Source organism: Taudactylus pleione, unplaced genomic scaffold (genome assembly GCF_031769625.1).
Source record: "Taudactylus pleione unplaced genomic scaffold, aTauple2 ptg000518l, whole genome shotgun sequence".
NCBI lineage: Eukaryota > Metazoa > Chordata > Amphibia > Anura > Myobatrachidae > Taudactylus > Taudactylus pleione.
The window spans coordinates 661,530-684,231 of NW_028284920.1; the positions used below are offsets into that span (position 1 = coordinate 661,530).

General features: G+C 41.3%; 1 protein-coding gene across 4 annotated transcripts in view; it reads left to right on the plus strand.

Annotated features, from left to right (window-relative positions):
• The first annotated feature begins 7,144 nt into the window (after positions 1 to 7,144).
• The window catches only part of BICC1 (BicC family RNA binding protein 1), a 272,218-nt gene continuing 256,660 nt past the window's right edge, over positions 7,145 to 22,702 (plus strand). For all 4 annotated transcript variants that reach the window (XM_088450450.1, XM_088450451.1, XM_088450452.1 and 1 more), the window contains exon 1: positions 7,145 to 7,508. In XM_088450450.1, coding sequence (XP_088306576.1) covers positions 7,316 to 7,508 — 193 coding nt within the window. In that variant the 5' untranslated portion in view covers positions 7,145 to 7,315. The remainder of the gene's footprint in view (positions 7,509 to 22,702) is intronic.

Here is a 22,702-nt window from a genome sequence, read left to right on the forward strand (position 1 = left end):
TGACTCTATTGTCTCCAGGAGTTCCGCCACTGCTTTAAAACCATCTAATAACAAGAGCCAACCCTGTCTCACTTATACTTCTCACACTGGTACACTCTCTTTTTTTCTTGCTCTTCTCAGCTCTGTGCTTTTTCCACTTGATTGTAAGCAGGAGTGGTTTAAGAGAGGAGGGTGCCCGTGTGCAGTTTCCATATGGCCCCCCTCTCTCGACGGTGTATATGCTGAGCAGACTCTGGCACTATGCGACTATGCCAGAGTCTTCTGCGTATGCACAAATCTGTTGGATTATGGCGCCGGTGACATTTTCCTGGAATTTCTCTATTGTGTATGCACAGGCCTATGAGAAAATGGCACCATTTTCTCAGTAATTTCTGCAACGTTTACATAGAAGTGAGTATATTCTATGGGTGCAGGGTGTGCACACTGCATCCATTATAGGTACGCCTATTATTGTAAACTATCATAATCATAACCCTGCCTACTCTTTGTTTTTATGTCTCATTTATTATGTCTACCTTGTGTGTCCTTGTTTTACATATGTTCTGTGTTCCTAAGGTCAGGCACTGAAGAGCACTTTGACAGGGGTAGCGAGAGCTGTTGTGTAGGTACAAAGTACCAGGGACCGGGCCAGCCCCCTTCAGTGGCTCTGCATTGCATATGTACATGGCTAAACGACTTACAGTGGTGCTGGGGCACAACATCTACGGATGTGTCATGCAATTTCTAACTTGATCAAGCTCCCAAATGCATAGCCATGTTCTTTCTTACCAGGGCCCACGATCTCTCATGGTGGAACTGCACTGTGTCACCAAGCAAATGAACAGTAATAATGCTATCATCTTATGTCTCATTTTACGTTCCTCTCTTGTTTTCATGACAAATAAATGCAGAGGAATATGTTTTAGCTATATAAATAAGGAATTGTACTATAACACCATATTAGTATAAAAACAATATTATACTGATGAAGTCTAAATTGAGACTAAACAAGGACCATCTTTTACATACTGAATTATAAACTATGATACCTTCAAACAAGGCAATAACTATGACAGTGCAGTCGATGCCGTCGCGCAAAGTGTACAATGCCGTGTGGGGAGAACCTGCTGCTGCTATCTTTGCTGGCCAGGCTGCTGACAGCACCAGCAAGCGGGTACTACGCAAGTGACAGCCAATTACAAGCAGCCGCTGCAAGACAATCACAGCTCGCCGCATCATAGCTACACTTGCTCGTAGTGTCTGATGTCAGATGCCGCCTTGCGGAGCCTTTAGTTCAGCAGTGGCATCGATTGGGAGCAGACGTCTGATGAAGAGAGGCGAGAAGACTGCGCTACTGCTCAGGATGGGCCAGCAACAGAAGAAACAGGATGATGACCAGAGAGCACCAATGCTATTTCTAGCGCAGGGCACCAAACGTTCTAGTTACGGCTCTGCCTCCAACCTGTTGTTAGAAAACGTATCTAGATAGATACCAACATCAGATAGATACATTAATTCCAAGGAGTTTGTGGAGCTTTGTTTGTTTAGCAATAAGGATAATATAATAAACTTGTTGAAATAGAACAAATATGTTGAAGCTTTATAACGTTTACCTGAGACAATGTGAGTTTGGTTTAGGGATTATTGTACTTTATGATATTTGTGCTTTCTACGGCAAGGAAATATGAGGCATGCTGAGTATATTAGCTGGCTTGTCTAGATAAGATAAAAATGGCTCAGAATAGATGTTAATAAATGTTAGATGTTTTGGGGGTCATCATTTTATATATACAATTAATTGGTCTGTTTGTTTGTATGCTTTTTGTCTGTCTGACCGTTTATGCATTCGGACACCCCTGTACCAATTGGGATGAAATCAACGCGAGGTGGTCCAGTTGGATCCTGTGCAGGTTTTAGGTGGGTTAGGGTCCCGTTTGGACTTCCTGTTGGTGTACGCTGGGCAGAACTTTGACTCGGGAGCCTGTTCTGAGCCTTCCACTGGATGGATTTAAAAGAAACAATGTAAAGCGCTCAAAACTGACACAGTTGATGATTCCAATATCACTCTTTAATAATTAGATTATTCAAGTATGATTAATACAAACATTAAAACACATTAATACATTACAGATCTCATTCAATAGCCTGTAAAATACAAGCCTAAATTTAAGAAACAAACTACAATGTTGGGGCTCTATGGCTCAGATCTGTAATCAAATGTATCTAAAAACTGACAAAATGTGGCATATAAGTATCCAATAGAGTCTATGGAAAACTAAATGCCTCGAATAGACTGCTGCAGTATTTAAAAGTTCCTAAGTATGGTTAAATGGAAACTGTTATAAAGTCTCTTAACGCTTGTTATGCAGAAATAGTAATGAGTAGCATTGAGCCAAGTAGGTAGTAAGTCCCAAAGGGTGCTGGTTATTACCCGTCGGAGGGATATAATTCCTTGCAGCAAATGACAGGTGTGGTTCCAAAGCTAAGCAATCCACATTGGTAGGCTGGGTCCTCGGCTAAAAGTAATTCAGATTCCAAGTGTCTGTATGTAGTAGGGATGTGCAGGCTCGGATAGGTTCGAGTTTGCACGTGGAGTTCGGATTTTTCTCTCCAAAAAAACGGAACTCAGAAAGAGGCAAAACGTCATCTTACATGGACGAACATCATCATTCCTGGACTTTTGTCCAGGAATGATGATGTTCGTCCATGTAAGATGACGTTTTGCCTCTTTCTGAGTTCCGTTTTTTTGGAGGGAAAAATCCGAACTCCACGTGCAAACTCGAACCTATCCGAGCCTGCACATCCCTAGTATGTAGTCGTGCGGTGCTGGGAGATCTCCCACCGACAGCAATGCTCCCTTATACTCTGTGGTGCTGGCAAGCCCAAGTGAGCAGGAATGGTATGGGAGGTCAGAGAAAATGCCAGGTAATCACTCCTCACTCGTAGTGACAGGCAACTGCAGGCTACAGCTTCACTGGTCGGCAATAGCGGTAAATAGTAACAGCAGTTGTAGAGGATTGAAGTGCTGAAACTGGTATTACCATTGTCGATCTTGACCATTTACAGAAACTGTAACGTTAGTTATTGCCAGAGGGATATATTGTTAATCTCTATAGATGTGCAGTGGATGTGCAGTTTGGTTTTCCTGAAATACGAGTACACCCTAACTGAGTCGAATCAAGTCCTAGTTCGGAATCACTTTGGGGTTCCAAGTCGAACCAACTCCGATTCGGTTCTGCAGTCAGTTCAGAACTCGGGATTTAAAAACCGAACTCAGGTTTTGGATTGCATATGAATAGGTTCAAAATAGCTGCTTTATCGATATTTTTAAATCGATTTTTATCATTTACTCTCATGGGTGCACCTCCACACTAACTAACCCTGGCAATTGTGTAGACCAACTTAATAATATTTTGTGGAGCATTTCTACCATAGAACCAGATACTCTTTTTCTATTTTTGGTACCAGTGCTTAGAGTATCCCCTTCTTCCCCCTTTCCCCCATCTTAAGGGCATTTAACAAGTCCCAGCTCTCCAGCGAGATCCAGCAACATCCTTATCCTTGGTGGCATTCTCTGCCCTGATGCTGGCAGCCTACCCCCGCCTCCGACAGGCTGTTAGGTAATACACATGCACGATGGCTGTACACTTTGTGCTTTCACCTGTCAGGGAGTCTGCATAGTCTGGATGGCTTCGCTGCAGCCAGAAAAGCTTTGCTAGGTCCTCATTGCTAGCAATGGAGACCTACGCTAATGCCATCTATAGGTGTGGTAAGTGGTGCAATTATACACAATGGTAAACCAAGCTGAACGTTGTATGCTAAATACTGAACATAGGGTATAAACCGTTTAGTTACCTGGGGTGATTTCGCTTTCTTAAATATCCCTACTATATGTAGACAATATTGAAATATAAAAATAAAGGCTGTCAGATGATGAATTTGGGATGTTCTCATTTGTCTATGTGCATTAAAATTTTAATTAGTCCTCTGATACATAATATGGAATTACACGCTTGTTGTCATTTATAAATATCTCCTTATGTCACAAGGGCTTAATGTTATTTACAATCTAACAGTAAAAATTGTGCATGATTTAAGCTGGGCACACACCATAAGTTATATCGTACAATGGGCAGGATGCACTATTGTGGTTTTTGCAGTCAAACCCCTGAAAATGCCGTATACGTAGGTTTGGCCGCTTATGCACCAAGCCCCAGAATGCGATACATTTCGGGGTCCCTCCCAGCACCCCCTGTGGCACGTGCATCACTCGACGCATGCGCAGAAAGACTACTGGGTCATAAACCCAGAAGTCCTTCTATCACAAAGGAAAGCTCTTACCGAGAGAGTTCTCCTTTGTGATTTTATTCATGCATACTAATGTTATTTACGCCGGTATGCATGCAATGAGTGGCGGGGTGGATCGCATTTTGCTTGATGCATCCTGCCCAAAATATTGTGTATAGAGTGTAGGTCTGATTGCGCATGCACACCGGTTGTACATTGGATCATCTTAACTGCTGTGCTGCACTAATCTGAATAACAAATTTAAGACACCGAACTATCAAAATGCATAAAGTATGTAAAACCAATATGCTTGAGTATTCTTATAGCAATTTACATACATTACAAACCCTGTACACCTGCTTTTAAAATAGATTCCTCTGTAGGAGGTCAAAGGGCTCATTCTCATTAAAGCATTTGCTGTTTGCAAGGGGAAAAATTTAAAGCGAATGGACAAGTGAGCAGCAATAGATGAGAAATGCTCCAAGTTAGAAGTTGAGATTTTGCCCATAGCAACCAATCAGATTCTACTTAACATGTATCTAGCACCTTCTAGAAGATAATAGCTAGAATCTGATTGGTTGCTATGGGCAACATCACCTCTAAAACCTGTAAATATACTCCTAGAAATCAATGTGCTGATTCTTTTTGTGCGTTCAATGTAGATACATACGTTTTACAAAATCTAATCTCCTTATTCTGCGGCCAATAATTCATGGCTGCTATCGTACATTTGTATATGATGCTGGCCAAACAAATCATTTAGTTGACTAGAGGTTAATTTTGATGTGCAAAATAGTTGAGGAACAGTGCAAAGTACTCTTTGGTGATGTTTGGCACCTCGATTTATGCTGGCAAACCTAGATTTTGCAGCAAGATAGTGGTATCTGCGGATGAGCAGAAATGTGTATAGGCCGATGGGAGGAGATGGATGGAATGAGGGGGTTCATTGCAAAGTACCACGTAGGCACAGATTTAGGTGCACATAAAAGTTCCAGATATGATAAAGGCAACTTCCCAGTCCCCTTAGGGAAAAGGCTTCTTTTTACGTAATGTCAGAGTGTAATGTGCTAAGAAACTACATAGGCAGGGCAGGTCAGTAGACACGCTCCGTGTGTGCGACTGCACAGGGGCGCCGGGGTTCCGGCTGGAGAAGATCACCGCCCTCCACGCACCTGCTGCCATTATTTTATGCTCAGGGGGAGGGCGCAGTGAGGAAAGGAGCGGAGGGGGAGCACGGGGCAGCGTTGGGTGCCAAGACACCTAGCACCGGCCCTGTACATTGGACTATTCAACATAGAAATTAGCAGTATACGATAAAGTTGATTAAAAAACAATAAATTGAAAAGCAGAGGAGTGTGTGAGTTGCCAGGGGGTCTTATTTATCAAGCAGTGAAAAGTGTGGAGAAGTGAACAAGCGGAGAAGTTGCCCATAGCAATACTATGGTAATTAGGCCACACCGCCATTTTCCGCCTCGCGCAGGTAACGGGCGCCTAAGTCTCCTTCTGCACAGAGCACGGCTCCCCCTGCAGCCAGTCCTATGACCCCTAGTGCAAAGAGCAAGTCACTGTTTCCGACCACTTTTGTGGATTTATACATCACCCATGGCACTTGGGTATATGCTGAATTTTTGGAGAGTATTGGTTTGTGGATTAGAAAAATGCTGGTATGTAGCCAAGAGGGCATTTGGACATCTTTGTGCATTATACAATAAACTAAGCTGCACTGGCATGTGTAAATTAACATGGTCATCTCTCATTGGTACTTAATTATGTAATAACTTCTGACTGGTATATAAAATAATGGCCACCTTTTATTGGCATTTAATAAACAGGGTGCATTTGGCCATTAGGTCAGTGATTACCAAACTTTCTAGAATCACGGTGCCCTAGAGTATCAGCATTTTAATCACACCACCCATAAGCCAAGCGTTTGTTATTGAGTAATTCTGCAAAAAAATATAAAAATGGTAAATTGTGCATATATTTTCTGATTGGCTATCACTAGCACATTGACCATAAATAACTTGATTTAGTCCTGGACAATCAACTTTACTTGTGCCATCCCTGAAGGTGCCCTCTAGCATGCCAGTTTGGGAATCACTACAGTTGGTATTTACTTTGGTACATATGGCTGCTATTTAGTTATGTGAGAGATGGGGCCCATCCATCAGTGCTGGATTGCCGCGATCCTGCGATGCGGCAACCCGGCATTGCAGAATCGCAGAAATCCAACATGTTGGATTTTCCCGATTAGACGATCGTGATCAAAAAATAATGGGGATTGTCAAATCGTCGACATTTAACATGGAAAATGTCTGCGATCCGGCGACGGAAACGCTGGCACTTCCCATCGCATCGCCGGATCGCAAAATCCGGTCTCTGATGTATGGCCACCTTAACAGTGTCTTGCATGTAATTATGTAGGAAAGTGCTGCCTACCTGGGCCAGGCCCCATGTGAATCCATTCCTGGTTCCCTGAGCATCTTGCTCTCACAAGCCCATCATCTGTATCAGCTGAAGTGAGAATATGATGAAACACAGGACACATGTGACGTGCACATTACTATGGTCATTAAACTTTCTTGGGCACTCAACACAACAAGCAAAGCATATTTGAAAACTAATATAAAACAGGTACCTCTATTGGCGATATGGGGGGTGTCTAGTTCCCCATATAAGTGCATATAAGAAATTTAAAATATTATATAGACATGACTAATACAAGTTACAAAGAAACCACGAGTGGAGTTATCACGGCTGCACACATGTAGCTCTCATCTATGTCATCTACATGGTTACATTTACAGCGAGCGCAGAAGTATGTGCAGTGACGTCATCCAGTGCTCCCAGTGGAAGCGGTGTACTGGTGTAGGCAGCCAGAGAGGGAGTTCACTTACTAGTGCTGCTGAGTCCTGGATGTGTCAGTCCCACTGAAGTCCCTGCTGCTGCTAGCGGTTCCCGGGCGCCCTCTTCCTCCAGGCTGCTGTGTGTATATGATCAGGCGCTGGAAGCGCTGACCTTGGCGCATTTATTAACCGGCGATAAGACCATGGCAGCCCAGTGCGACTCCATGAGCGGATACATGAACCAGTCTGACCCGGGCTCCAACAGCGAGCGGAGCACAGACTCCCCGCTCCCCGGCTCTGAGGACGACTCTCCCGGCCCAGCCGCCCCCCACGACCCCGAGTGGGGAGAAGAGAGATTCCGAGTGGACAGGAAGAAGCTGGAGACTATGTTGCAAGGTAACTAAAACTTTTACCCAACAACAATGCAGCCGCCCGATCCCCCTCCTCACTCAGCGTTATCCCGGAGCCATCCGTGAGTCATCCTCAGCACACACAGTAGTATGGGATGATGATGGCACTGGTGCCCCGCTCCCAGCATCGCTCCTGCTCACACTTTCCACTATCGCTGCTCTAAACTTTCTCCCTCGTGCAGAAAGTTAGTGAAGTGCTCATAAGCCTGACATGTACACGGGGTACCGCGGGGTCCAGTTAATACTCCTGGAGCTGTAGTCATGTAAAACTACACATGCCGCAAGCCAGCTAAGCAGTGCATAATAGCCTGGAATACAGTTTATCTTATGCAAAATATTAGCATGAATTAGATAAACACTATTCAAGTGTTTAATCTTTGTATACACTTTTGCCTAAATACATTCTTCTACTACGGAGTCTGGACACGAAACTAGGCCTCTTATATATGTATGCACAAGTCAATGTGTGTGTATATATATATATATATATATATATATATATATATATATATATATATATAGTACTTGTCTGCCATCACTAGTTAATTTGATCTAAGCCTGCTATATATTACATTAAAATACTGGGACAGTGCCTGGAACTGCAAAGATATGGGTTTATATCAGTGTGTGTGTGTGTGTGTGTATATGTATATATATATATATATATATATATTATAATAGTGTGTATTTGATCATCTTTGCTAACCATTTCTCTGCAAAATCATGTATGTGAGACTGTGGGCTAGAATTACATAGCTGTTCACATAGGACAGTGAAATCCCTAAAAACAGGCCATTTCTATGCCAGATAATGTCATATTTAGTTGGTACTTTTAGGTTCTGGCCCGCGTGTTAATTGTGGAGTGGAAAACCTGCAGCTGAGGTGGAGAATATACTTGTGGCGTTTCTAGAACAGCATTTTAAAGGCAAAAGGGTTGTGATTTGTGAACTCTGCAAGGAAGTTAGGTCAGTTCTCCCCTAGGATCCTATGGATTCCATTTGGAAAGAAACCTTTGTCCCAGTATAAAAACAGCCCTATGGTATATTTTTGCATTATTGCAGTTTTGTAAGGAATGTTTTAATTGCAAAGTATACCCAGCACCTTGTGATTAAATAAAACACACCTAAAATAAGCTGAATTAGATTTCTTGGCATTTTAAAATGGATGTAAAGTGCATCACAACGGTTACTTCATTTTAAAAAGTACACATAGATCTTGTAAAGGTCAAATGGCTATTTTGACACGATTAAAGTAGATAGAAGCATCTTGTATTAAAACAAACAAAAGTAACAAAAAGCAAGTATAATGCAGAGTAAGTAAGCGAGTTAATGTTTTCTAAACATGTAATTAAAATTTGCCAACATTAACCTGCTCATGACAGGTGCAACTTTGTCAGGCTCTTGGCTCAATGTTTTTAACCTAACGTTTATTTACTGCAGTTAGATCCAACTGTCGGTGATGCTAAAAAATAGGGTGACTGGCCCTTAGATCACCAGCATACTATATTCAAAATGAATACTGTGTGATTAATGTAAAACTGCAAAGCATTTATGCATTCATTGGTAGGGGAATGATGGCTGAACTGATGACATTTTAGTGACATCACCAGGAATCCCTTATGTGAGTGGGGCCGGAAATAGGGAAGGTCAGGATTGAATCTTTGCCACAAAAACCGTAAGATCAAGTGTTACCTGGATCTGATAGCTGCAAATGTATAAACTGCTATTAGACCCAAATAACACAGGATCTACTCTCTGGAGTTAAATTAGATGTAGTTTTGAAAAGTTTATTAGGTGTGTAAACTAATCTGACAGTGGAGATAGTTACCAGTGTCAGCATACTCAGTCCCTTTTGTACTTGCTGGGTAGCGTTGAATTAATCACGTCTTTCTAAATACTCCTTGGTCCGTTTAATTGAGCTCAATCTAGTGACCTATATTGCTCCCACATATAAGTAACAAAGCATGTCATGCAATTTCATTTGTGCCTGAACTTGTGTTCTTGAACCCAAATCAAACACCAGAGCTTCTAATAGTTTACAAAAAGAAAATAAACCCCCTTGTTCCCTAACCCCTCTTCCTGTCATACCTAGACTGGGTCATGCTGTGTGTGTCATCATGAAAATACACATGCCAAACACAATTTATGGTTGTCCCAACAGCCATCAGCCCTCTTCCCAGTTACTCCAGCCGGAGCCCATTGCTATTTGTCCAGCGAGTCCAAGCCGCCTCCTCCCCATTATACCAGCCGAATAGTATTTGTCCTCCCAGTCCAGGCCCCATGCCCCCATATGTATATTTGGTGTGATTGTCTGGCAGAGTTGTAACCGTGAGGAATCATGGAAAATGTATATGAAATGCAGAGGTGCTTTAAGCGAGGAGGGGGCCTGCGTGCAGACTCCGATCAGGCCTCCTCCTCTCCAGCGCCACAGTAGACTCTAGCATTGTTCCATAGCCTACTGTGCATCTCCGGGAACATGGCGCCCGTGACGTGTTCCCGGGACATCTCTACTGTGCATGCGCGAATCCCTGTGGAAATGGCCGCGATGGCCATTTTTCCGGTGATTTCTGCAGCCAGCCCCAAGCAGACGGAGAGGTATATATGATATTAGGTGTGTGGCGTGTGGGTCCCCTGTACCCAGGGGCCCATGTACATTGCACACCTTGCACCCATTATAAATACGCTCCTGATGAAATGTCATAATTTTAACTTTTCTTTTTTTTTTTTTTCTTTTTTTAACTTTTTGTCCCTTGTATACTCCCTATAAAATATATATATTGTAATGTGCTACAAAACAAGAGGGCTATCTGTCTTGGGAGAACAAATATATTTATTTACTTCACATGAAGAAATAAGTTGGGGCCATTTAAATTGTGCATTGCAAAATGTCAAATTGGGTCTGGCCATTAAGGAGTTATAGCCCTGTGCAGAGTCTTGAAGTGGTTAACACTACAGTATATGTACAGTATCTAACCCGATTCCTAATAACAATACTTTATAGTGTGAGTTTTTATACGAAGGTATTTGCTCAGGCCCAGGAAACCTAGCTGCAAAAAAAGCCACAATAACATCATTTGCAAAATACAGAACATCTGCTTTCTAGTTAGGGCCTTGGAGCTCACTTAGGAAAGAATGTGGCCAGTTGTGCTCAGCACTGAGGAGTATGAGAGAGAGTTTTATGACCAGAAGGCCTGCGAAAATGTCGCTTTATCATTTTAGTAAAAGTGTAAGTCACTGGGAGACTTCACAGAGACAGAATGTAAGTAAGTGTTCGACTTGTCAGACAGACTGGGACTTTGAGTGATGTCTAGGGAATCTTATTGACTGCATATCGTGTGAGGCTGGAAAAGGGATGAATAATCTTCCTCTGGGTCTGTAAGGAAAATCTCCTTACTCCAAGCTAAAGAACTTCCTGTATTGCGACCTCCTCAACTTTGTTCCAATCTGCATTTTAGTTCAAGCAACTGTTTTTCTGCGGATGTTGTGGCTGCTGATTTCCACATTACTAGAGCTGTTTCACTTAGCCTGTTGGCTTTAATATTTTGTTTATTAGCGGCAACAGATCTCGGAAAGAAATATCTTTAATGATTCAGTTGGTTGTTGTCCGATAACTTGTGTTCAGAAATATGTTTAAATCGTATTTAAAAAAGAAAAGAAAATTCCTCCCAAATCTGGTGCCTGTTTTTGAATTAATACCCTAACGGTGTGGAGTTTGTATATTCTCCCTGTGCTTGCGTGGGTTTCCTTTGGGTGCTCCGGTTTCCTCCCACACTCCAGAAATATACTGGTAGGTTAATTGGGTCTCAACAAAAAAATTAGAATCTGTGTGTGTGTGTGTGTGTGGTAGGGAATATAGAGTGTAAGCTCCACTGGGGCAGGGACTGTTGTGAATGGACAAATATTCTCTGTAAAGTGCTGCAGAATATGCGTGTGCTATATAAATAACTGGTAATAATTAATAATAATAAATAAGTGTCACTAAAAATGGTATGTATTCTGCCAACACCTAATAGGGCAGTGCAAGTCACTTACCTGTGTTCTAGTTCAGTTGGTAAAAATCTAAAGCACAATGTGGCAGCAGCCAGTCTGTATGCTGGACGTTAGTAATGTCACCTGATTCTAGGGATATGATATCCTGACATCTCTACGACTTTAGCTTAATGGACACAGAGGTATTCTGTGAGCAGCAGGTGAGCTTGAACAATTATATGACCCGAGTAATGGTGGTGATACCCATTACCTGGCAATTTTATTAAAACATGGGCTTCTAAATCTGTGAGCTCATGTCCTCAGTGGAACCTGCTGCACTTGGCATGTAACTCCTGGAAAGTATGATGAATCTCTGCATCAGAGTGACCATTACACAGATGTCCAGCAAAGTGAGTCCATGCAGTGTGATCACAGACCTTAATAAAACCATAGCTTCAGCCTTAAATAATACTAAAAAGATTTGCGCCACATACAATAATGATGTACACAACAATATATCATGCAATAAAAAATAAGTAAATATAAAAATGAATAAAAATCAAGAAGAAATTTACTAAAACATCACTTTCCCACTCTGGAAATAAAGTCCCAGATGAATGAGCAATTGCAGGGAGTCTTTAAATTAGTGACCTTATGGAGAGCTCTCTTTAAAGTGAACTTAGGTCAACATGAACCACTTCCAGTGTAAGTGATAGTGGTCCTTAGACAATGCTAGCAAGATGTAACTATCCAAGGTACCTCAAATCCAAAGATCCTCAAATACACGTTGATAAAGCTGTGGCTTAACACAGCGAAACGCGTTAAGGGACTGGCATGTCCCTTTCCCACCCACCCAGACCAACGGGAGCCATCATTTGTTTTATCCTTCTCCTATCTGTGGAAGATTGGTGCCGCAAGATCACCATACCTCTTACCATTTATGACATCAGCCGACTGGACTTGGGATTTATATTGTGACGATCAAGGAGTTGTCCCCACATCTCGCCAGCTGTAATACCACATGCCCACTGGGCCAGAGATACAGGCTGCGACGGCAGGAGAGGCAATCCCACATGCCATCAGCTGACTGACTCTGATACACGGTATATGGCAACAAGGGACTTCAATATACCCAACGTGTCTATTTGAGGATCTTTGGATTTGAGGTACCTTGGATTGTTACATCTTGCAAGCATTGTCTAAGGACCACTCTCCCTTACACTGGAAGTGGTTCATGTTGACCTAAGTTCACTTTAAAGAGAGCTCTCCATAAGGTCACTAATTTAAAGACTCCCTGCAATTGCTCATTCATCTGGGACTTTATTTCCAGAGTGGGAAAGTGATGTTTTAGTAAATTTCTTCTTGATTTTTATTCATTTTTATATTTACTTATTTTTTATTGCATGATATATTGTTGTGTACATCATTATTGTATGTGGTGCATATATTTATATGTATTAAAGTAATTTTGATTCACCCTGTTCAGCCAAGCGCAGTATACATTCTCTTTTTTCCATTGTTGACAAGGACTGACTATCCTCTTTTCTGTACAGCTGCTTGCTACAGGGCTTAGAATCTCATCCCGTGGTAGCGCCACTTTGGTATTTTTTTACCTTTTGCTATTTGTTCACTGGGGGAATGCAATGATAGAGGCCAATACTTAAGGGTGTGTCCAGCCTTCACAGAGGCTTGGCTATCCATTAGAGAGTACATTGGCTGGGCACCTTTAAAAATATATATAGTAATACTGCTGGTTATCTATATTTCAAGAGCACAGTCTAAAACCTGATCTCTAGAGGAGGGGTGGGCCCTCAGGCAGTGGGACCCACCGGGGTTTCCCCTGTGGGCCAGTCCAACCCTGCTAGGGAGGAGGGTGATGACCGGTGGAATGATGTCAGAGTTCAAAGGTAACAAGTGTCCATCAGTCCCATAGGTAGGTACAACAGCTCAAACTGTCTATAAATGAAGACCTCTTATGTAGACTTGTGAACGCTTGGCTGGTATTTCGGTTGATGAGTAACAAGTGGGTGCAGTAGTTGAAAAATAGCCTGTACGTACACCAAGGTGATATGAGGACCACTTGGGAGGGGCTTGCATGGAGTGTTTGAATATGGCCACATTGGGTTTTTACTAGAAAATATAGATAGATTTTTTTTTTTTTTGTACTCCAGACAGGTTATGCAGAGGAAATAACGAGTAAGTGCACTTAAATAGTTAAGATGCTTAAACTGACTTTATAGAAGTGTCTGTCTGACTTACTAGAGAACCGGTAAGGGAATAATCCAAACCTCAGTTCTGAATGTTGGTCATGTCTGATCATTTTGCTTACCGAGTGCTGAATTGAGATGATGCACCCTCTTGGCAATTAGAGGACAAGCCACCAGGCACCTCTTGGCAGTTAAGAGAACTAGTCACCAGGCACCACAAGAGCATGGTAACTATGTAGTAAAACATAACCTCATGGAAGCTGATTACAAGTCTTCTGTTCAGTAAGAACCCAGATTTAACACTTAAGAACTATATTAATATACATTCCTAATGTATTTTTTGGCCAGAGCTCTCATTATTTGCCTTTTTTTTTTTTTTTTTTTTATTATTATATGGCATCTTCACTATGGTTTATATTTTTTTTTATTGGACTTCGGGGCCCATTTATCAATGAGTTTTATCCTTCAAAACAAGTGATAAAACTCATTGCGTATGATAATTGGTGCTCCAGCCAATCGGCTTCTAACTGTCATTTTTCAAACGGCATGAAAACACGATAACTGCCAGAAACATATATTTAAAAGGTAGAAATCATATTGATTTGACTGATGTGAAAAGAGAAAATATGATATTATGATGTATGTGTTTTGCATTAGTCATTGGCTTATAGATGAATCCAGGATGCAGCTTTCAGATCTAAATTACATTTAGAATTGGCATAAGCTAGTCCAGTTCTAAGCAATGGTAGGGCCAGTGGATTGTGTATTTATGAAGTGGGGGATATTAGCAGATGGGGAGCTACTAATGCTGACATTACAGAGCCAATAATTTTAAAGTCACCAATATTTACAAGGACACTTTTATTTATTTATTTTTTGCTTTTAGTTGAATTAAAGCACATCAAGTTCATTCTGGTGCAGGTACAATTTGTTAGACTATAATGTGCATCATGGAATATTAACTGATCTTATTTATAATGTAATTTATGGCACTTTAAATCAAACTCTTATATTGATATTTTAAACTCCAGTTTATTACAAGAATTGAAGGTAATATGGTGCAAGATTTTATGCTGTTCTGTTAGTTTTAAATCACAGGGGCTTTTTCAGTATTAGATCTTTAAAAACTGACCCTGAAAACTGGAGACAATTGTCCTCTATTTACTTTATTCATAACATCTGAATTTACAAGTACCGAGGCCGCTTTTATAGTTGGGTGTGCTACGCCTGGCACGCTTCAACTGTGTTAGCTGCAATATCACCTAAAGAAAGTATTTCCTAAAGTTACCACTTCCCACTACCCAGCGCCGTGGTGGCTTCTTTGTGCTTTGAAGGGGTGGTTGCAGCTTGGGATTGTACTATACTTTCATTTTGTTGCCCCTTCTACCGCCATTTAAACATGGCGAACATTATTGATTTACCAGTTCAGCATTGCTGCATGTAGCCATATTATCCTGGGTATGTGGAGTGGGCAGTTTAGGAAAATATTTCTGCAAAGTACTGACGTCAATAATATCGCGTTGATCTATTTCCTGTCCGCGTCCAATCACTTTTGTCTATGTAATGTATATATCAGCATCTGCTTGAAAAAGAATTGGGCCGATTGGGATGTAGTCAAATGGATGATAATGACAGCATTCATTATGTTGACACAGCAATGTTGGCAGTTATGAAGTTGACATTGTAAAAATGTGGCCACATTCTCAATGTCTATATGAAGAATGCCGACATGGTTAACGCCGTCATTCTGACCATAAGGGCAAAATGCATGTCGACCTATATCCAAGCCCAGCCTATTGGGATTGTAGGCGTGCGCCATACAAAAGGGTAAGTTGCTGTGAATTGAGTAATATACCTGTTTGTTAGCAACTTTCTTGTGCTAGTGCAAAAACAAACCAGTCACACGTGTCCTCAAAACCTTTTGGTTACATTTTTTTTTTTTTTTTGCTGAAACAGCCTAAATTTTGTTCAGTTAATGTAGAGCAGCAGAAATGTCGGCACCGCATACTACAATAGAAAGAAAACTCATTATGTTCCTAAGTAAAATGGACTAGATCCTTAATCTGTTGGATTTCAATTTTTAGTTTGGTATAAAGAGAAATTGTACATAATGGTTCTGTCTTTAATGGAAAACTGAAATGGGGATATATCTTTGTAATCCTAAAATTTAAGTTACTCCTAAATGTAGAATATTTTCAATCTTTTATATTTCCTTTTACGCATGCGATTGAGATGCAATAAGGGAGAAAACAATTGTTACATTTACAAAACGCCTATTACAAACGCAACTAAATAAACTTCTTTATATAACTACTTCTGTGTATGGTCATATAACACAATACATGAACAGTATTAAACCTATTTAAAAATAAATATGCAAGCAAAATGTATAAAATACCTTAAACCATTTATACCCATGTATCTCAGCGGTGGCTTGTTCAGTATATTGCTCTAGATCTGGTGTGAAGGAACACCATTCAGAAGCAACAATGGCTCTCTTTACCTATGTAATGGTGCATACACACGGTCAGATTTGAACGATAACTATTTTAAAAATCTTTCGTATCTGAAAGAACATCTGACATGTTGGCCTGCAACGATGAACGGTGCGCGTTCCCGTTTGTCGGATAACGATATCTGACATCTGATGCTTTTGCAGTCAGATTTGGACAATCTAATTTTAATACTGTCTGAAATCGTTCAAATCGTTGATAAAATCGTTCATCTGACAGATCTCACTGTGTGTATGCACCATAACACCCTCCTTCTGAGTGACTGGGTGGCCACGCCCACTGGTGACAGAGTAATGAGTCACCAGGGGGCGTGGTCAAGCTGTTACAGCTGGAAATGGTTTGAGAGAGGACAAGTCCGTAAGTGGCAGTTGGGAATAGGAGACATCGCAGTGCTGGGAGAGAGCTCCTAAACTCCCCTGCAATGGGAGAAGCGAAGAGATAAAAGGGAGATATATCAATCCGTGGAGAAGCATTGCAGTCTCTGCTCAGGGGTCATGTTTAATGCCTACTATGGCCCCCATATCGATGTGGACTCTGTTTTCCTCATCCTTTTGTGGGTTCGTTTTTATTTTATTTTTTGAGAACCGGTCTCATTCTGTTGAACCTATCTCACACTCACACTCACCTTCGAAACTCCACTCTACAAAAACCTTTAAACTATATACAGATTTGTCCTGCTACATCTTTGCCAATCACTCTACAAGCGAGTGCACGCATCGCGCCATTCGATTACCCACAGCAGTATACGCTACGGTACACTATGGCGCGCACTGCGATCGCACCATGTATTCCTATGGAGGTGCAAATGCAGTGTGCGTATCCGCTCACGGTGCACGCAGTAATGATGTAGCAGGACACATCTGTATACACTGGAAATTTCTTTTTTTTTTTTTTTTCTTATCAATTGCAAAAACCGTTTTAATGTTGTACCGCATCCCGTTAGAACTCGCTAATGGGTTTGACATCTGATCCTTGCAATATTTAGCAAAGAATGGTAAACTTCGCTTAAGACTGTTTCTGACTGAACCACTTACAGTATAGATGGCGTTAGTGGTATGGTCCACATTTCTGTCAATAGGAACCTAGCAAAAGACCTTTCTGCTTCATTGAAGTCTTCCAGGCATTGCGGAGTCCCTGCCGGATGGCAGTACTTATGCACATGTGCAGATGAACGTCATGCTTGTACATTAGTTAGCAGAATGCTGCTGGCAGTGGTAGGCTGCCAGCAACACAACGGATGATGCCACTAAGGCGGGAGACACAATAGTGAGTGGTGAGTGATGTTAAATATCGGGGGCATTTTCATTAGTATCACTGTGATTTTGCTGCAGGCAAATATGTTTGTTATATAAAGGAACCCTCTGTTTCTCCTATTGTATTAAGGGGTCTATGTACTAAGCCTTGGAGAGAGAGAAAGTGGATGAAGATAAAGTATCAACCAGTCAGCTTAACTGCCATCTTACAGGCTATGGGCCGTATTCAATTTGGAGCGAAAAGCCGTTCTCGGCGAAACTATTTCGCCGCTGACATCATTTTCGCCGATTTCAGTCATCCCCTTATTCAATTGTAGCGTCTTTTCATCGGTGCTAAAACGCAATGCAATGTAATAGGCGAAAAAGTTTCACCCGGCGGAAAAAAGTGCAGAATTGGGGTTTTGGGGTGCAGAGGTGTGGCCTGTACCCTTTGTATACCCCCCTTGACGCAGACTGCGTCAAACGCTTAAAAAACACAAAGGACACCCCAGAATAACATTTTGAAAATGTGGGTGAAAAAAAATCAAACTGGGGGTGCAAATTCAAAAAATAGCGAAATAGCCTTTGGGGGAGTCTGCAAATATGGGGGAGGTGTTTTTTTAATTGCAGGTGCTTGCTGAAGGTGCGTTTTTTGGTGAACTTTAAAGCATGCATGTAGTGATTTGGAAATATGCTTGCACCCATTTTCATGTACCCCAAATTTGATGGGAATACTTATTTTCCCCCAAAAAAGTAGCAAAACACTATTCTTCACAACTTTCCCAAAGACGCTAAATAGCGCCTATTGAGACCATTCAAAGACCCCAAATACCTTTTGCAGGGCTATTTGGGGTACCCATAGTGAACCCCCATGTCAGAGCATCTTTAGGGGGGTGTCAGGCTGATTTCCCCAAAAACTACACAACTTTTCGCCGATTTTCATTTTTGCCAGACCCCGTTATCGCCAATTTGGAATTGAATGCGACCTCCGATGATGGCGAAAAGTCCGGCAACAGATTTTTTGCTCCAAAATGAATACGGCCCTATGTTTGAAAAAAATAAATAAGAAACAACTAGAAGCTGGTTGGCACTTTCTCTCTCCAAGGCTTAGTGTATATAGTCTGACATGAATACCATCATTATGTTTGTGTTTATAATGTGCTTCCTTTGAGATTACTGTACTTTTTTTTTTATTTTCAGCGCATTACGTTTGTTTTATAGTTCTGTACATATGCGGTAAAATATATAAGACATTGCAAAGGCACAAATGACTATTGACAAGTACATTTATATTCTAGGTGTTTGGCGGACACAAAGGGAGAGGAGAGTAGAAAAGGAGATGCTGAGTTTGAAAGGCTAGGCGGAGGGGTGGTAGGATTGAGTGGATAGGTGAGTCTTGTGGGCACATTTAATGGCCGGGAGATTTTGGGAAAAGTCTGATTAGGTACGGGAGAGCATTGAAGACGACGTGGGCAGCACGGGAGAAGTCCTGAAGGTGACAGTGGAAGGAAATCTGGTAGGATAGGTGTTGTCATTGGCAGTAGTGAGTGGGAGGGTGTTTGACTGAAATAAATATGGAGGTGTAGGGTGGAGATGAGATTTTTAGGTCATGTATGTGAGTTTGTATTTGATTTTTTGGAGGCGGGGGACCAGTAAGGTGACCAGTTAAGTGACTGGCAGAGGTAGGACGACTGGCAAAGAAAATGAGGTAGGTGAATGTTGATAGAGTGAAGAATGGTGAGGTGTGAGGTTGGAAGCCTAGATCGCATGAGACTGGGTCTAAGGTCAGAAACTTGAGTAACACTGACTGGAAAGGGAAGGTGGATATTGGTGTACTTGTTTTCCAATGCAAATATACTGTATATAGCCTTGTTTGAAGAACATTTTTTTTGAAGCACTATTTATAGTAGTGTATTTAAGAAGAGATTTCTTAAAACATGGTTATCGTGTCGACTTGCCTTAAATGTAAAGAAGAACGGGATCCACTTTCTGTTAGCTGAATCGGTTTAGCTCCCGCTATTAGGTTACGTTAATTCAATGAACTTATTACCCAATAGCGGAACTCTGAGGCATTAGAAGCATTGGCTAGACGACATCGGGGCACAGTTGTACCAGGTCTCCCTGTTCCAATCTCACAGATAAATCCATCTATAACTGCTGTTCACGCTCTGCTAATCCTTTCAGCGACGCAGGCAGTGGCTATAGATGGACATATCTGTGGGCTCCGGGGAGCTGCTGTCGCTTAATCTCCTAGCACCGTTGGCGACTTGTGCAATAAAGGTTTTTCGTTTATTGTGACGCAGAGTGTATGATGCCACAATGTACCGCACCCCTGAGAGTCAGTGGAGTCGTGACATGTACAGGAGCAGCTAGAAGGTGGTAAGTGTCTGTGGGCTGGAGCCAAAGGGATGCAGGAGCTGGGGAGACACTGTGGAGCAAGTGGCTGGAAATAATCCACAACTTGCCAGTTTATTGGCAGATTACGTCCCCCTTTACCCCTCAGCTGTGCTACTGCACATGCGCAACTGACATCAGAGCATACGCTAACCAAAGCCACCATTGAGGAGGGGGCAATACCAATTTTTTTTTTTTTTTTACCTCCGAGGACCTGGTATGAATTTGCGCCCCTGTTATTACCCAACTGTATTGGATCACTGTAAATGTCTATGAGAACATAATTTGGAATGAGCTTATCCCTTTGTATTGTAGTTTTTTACAAGTACGTGTTGTTTAATTACAAATTTAATAAAGTGTAACATAAAACTAAAAGTTTCACTGTTGTCCTGTTTTACAAATAGAGACATGCTTTTGGCATCTTGTCTTGGCAATGACTTTATAAGATCATATTCACCTCTGCCAATCACGCTTAAGTTGCTTTTTTTTTTATTTTTTTTATTAGATTTGTCAAGAAGCTTTACATCATGCATGCGTTTTGTGTCTTGAGTAACTTTTGTTGTGGGTTCTCCTTTGCTTTTTCTGTAGCAGCACAATCCCTTTTGTTTGTCATTCTGTATAAGATTGGGTGTGTGTTTTGTTCTTTGGCTACACTCGGTATAATAAAAGTGCTAGGTTGCTTTGTGGGGAGTATGCTGGACATGCCATTGTCTAGGCTGTCTGTGTGACATGAAGGAATCTAGAAGTGTGAAACAGTTGTCCTTAAATTGATAGGTGGCATAGCATCTCCGTAACGGTTTATTGGCTGCGACAACATTGCAATGGGAATTGTTCTGGAAACACAAAGATATGAAGCTAATTTTTTTCTATTTATCGAAATGCTGGCACTGTTATACATAAATATTCCCTGTGTATTTGACTGCTCAAGAAGCATATTACATTATAATGTAGTTTTTCTCCATTCCGTGATAACATGCAGGCTGGTTGAAAATAGGTTTGACTAGGCTGGTAATGTTACTGAATGACATCATCAATAGTCTTTGTGATGTCACAGTCTGAGTAGAACAGTCAGTTATCAGCTGCTTCTGATCAAGAGAGGACTGTATGTATTTGCTGAATATCTATTTGCTTCCTGGATTTTGCATTGCATAGTATTAGGTACGATTATTTTTTTTTTTATAAACTGGAAAAATGTCCATTTGTGATCAAGGGGTTTATTTACTTTTATTTGTCATCAAGTAGCTGCAAAAAAAAAAAAAAAGGCAATAAACACCATGTAAATAAACCCAAACCTACTCACATTTAGCAAATTATAGGGAAATGTTGTAAAAATGATAATTCAAAATTAATTTGATATGTTCTATATGAAATTAGTTTGTCTTCATCCTAAAAGTTTCAGTAAATATTGTGAACTTTTTCAGTAATTTTATGTTACTATCAAGGTGACTGAAATTATAATTGAAGAGATGAGTGGATGAAATTTGACGTGATTTGGACATAGCACTTTAATCCACAAAGTATATCAGAAAAAATCCCTTCTCTACCAAAAACCAGGCTCCAACCTGGGACACTGAGCGTGGGTCGGAGCTGGGTTTTTTCCCTTTCACACCAGGGGGTGGACCTGGCTTATTCCCAGGTCCAACTGTTCACACCAGACTTTGGTCTTTTTTCGTGTTACAATGGACTCTTGCTACTGAAACCAGGTAATCTACTCATTTGAGGCATGACCTGGGTTATCATGACCCAGATCATTCCATACACACTGCCCTGTTACCCTTGTCTTTTCCGGGTTTGACCCTGGTAGCTTTTCCAGGTAACTTACACCCTTGTACACCAAACGTCGACCCAGGTTGCCCCGGAAATAACCCGGGTTATTTGTTTGGTGGAGAAGGTATAAATGGACTAGAACACCTTCATCCATTAAAAGTAATTTTTCAGAAAATCGTTCCATAACAGCTTCATTCCTCTCGCCTCTTCAATTGTAATTCTGTGACTAGCTCATCAGTAGAATAACAAAGCATACTACTATTTTCTTTTTAAATTGTACAAGTTAAGTCTAAATCAGTGTAAAAATAAGGCTTGCCAACCTTTGTGAGCTACATTCATAAGGACCACTATTATCCATGCATTGGTAGAAAAGTGCATCTTTCAGGAGTAAATCTACACTCACATGTGGTATCCTTACAGCTGTTGTACGGCATGGTTATCGTTATTTTAGTTGCTTAAGCCATAATTACCATGAACCATTTTGCCCATTCTCTTCAGACTGTATGTGAAAATCCTGGGATATTAGCAGTTTGAGATACTCAATCCACCCTGTCTGCCACCAACAATCATTTTACGGTCAAAATCACATTCTTTCCTATCCTGGTGTTTGGTCTGAACAACAACTGAACCTCTTGACCAGGTCTGCATGTTTGCTTCCATTGAGTAGATGCCTCATTATTGGCTGATTAGAGATTTGCATTGCATGTCTTTTTTTTGTTTAAAATATGCATTTACACAGAAAAGGCTTGTTAGTGGTCATAGTCTGGTACGTTGACATCTTGCACTCGTGCAACCCTGCGCTTAGAGAGGCCAAACAGGGATGGGAAGGCCTGGGCAAGTGTCGACAGAACAGTAAGGATGTGTTCACACAAACGTGTCCAAGGTAGGTATACCTGGACACCGATACATATGTTCCATTCGGGAGGCGTATCCATCTCTGGTGCAAAATATGCACTGGTGATTACTATAGGCTGGCTGTGTCTTGACCTTTCCTCTGATAGATCATTAGTGTGACTGCTGTATTTATATGGTGTCATAAAGCAGGTATCCACTTATAGATATACAAACGAGAGCACGATTACGACATTGCTGTCGTGCT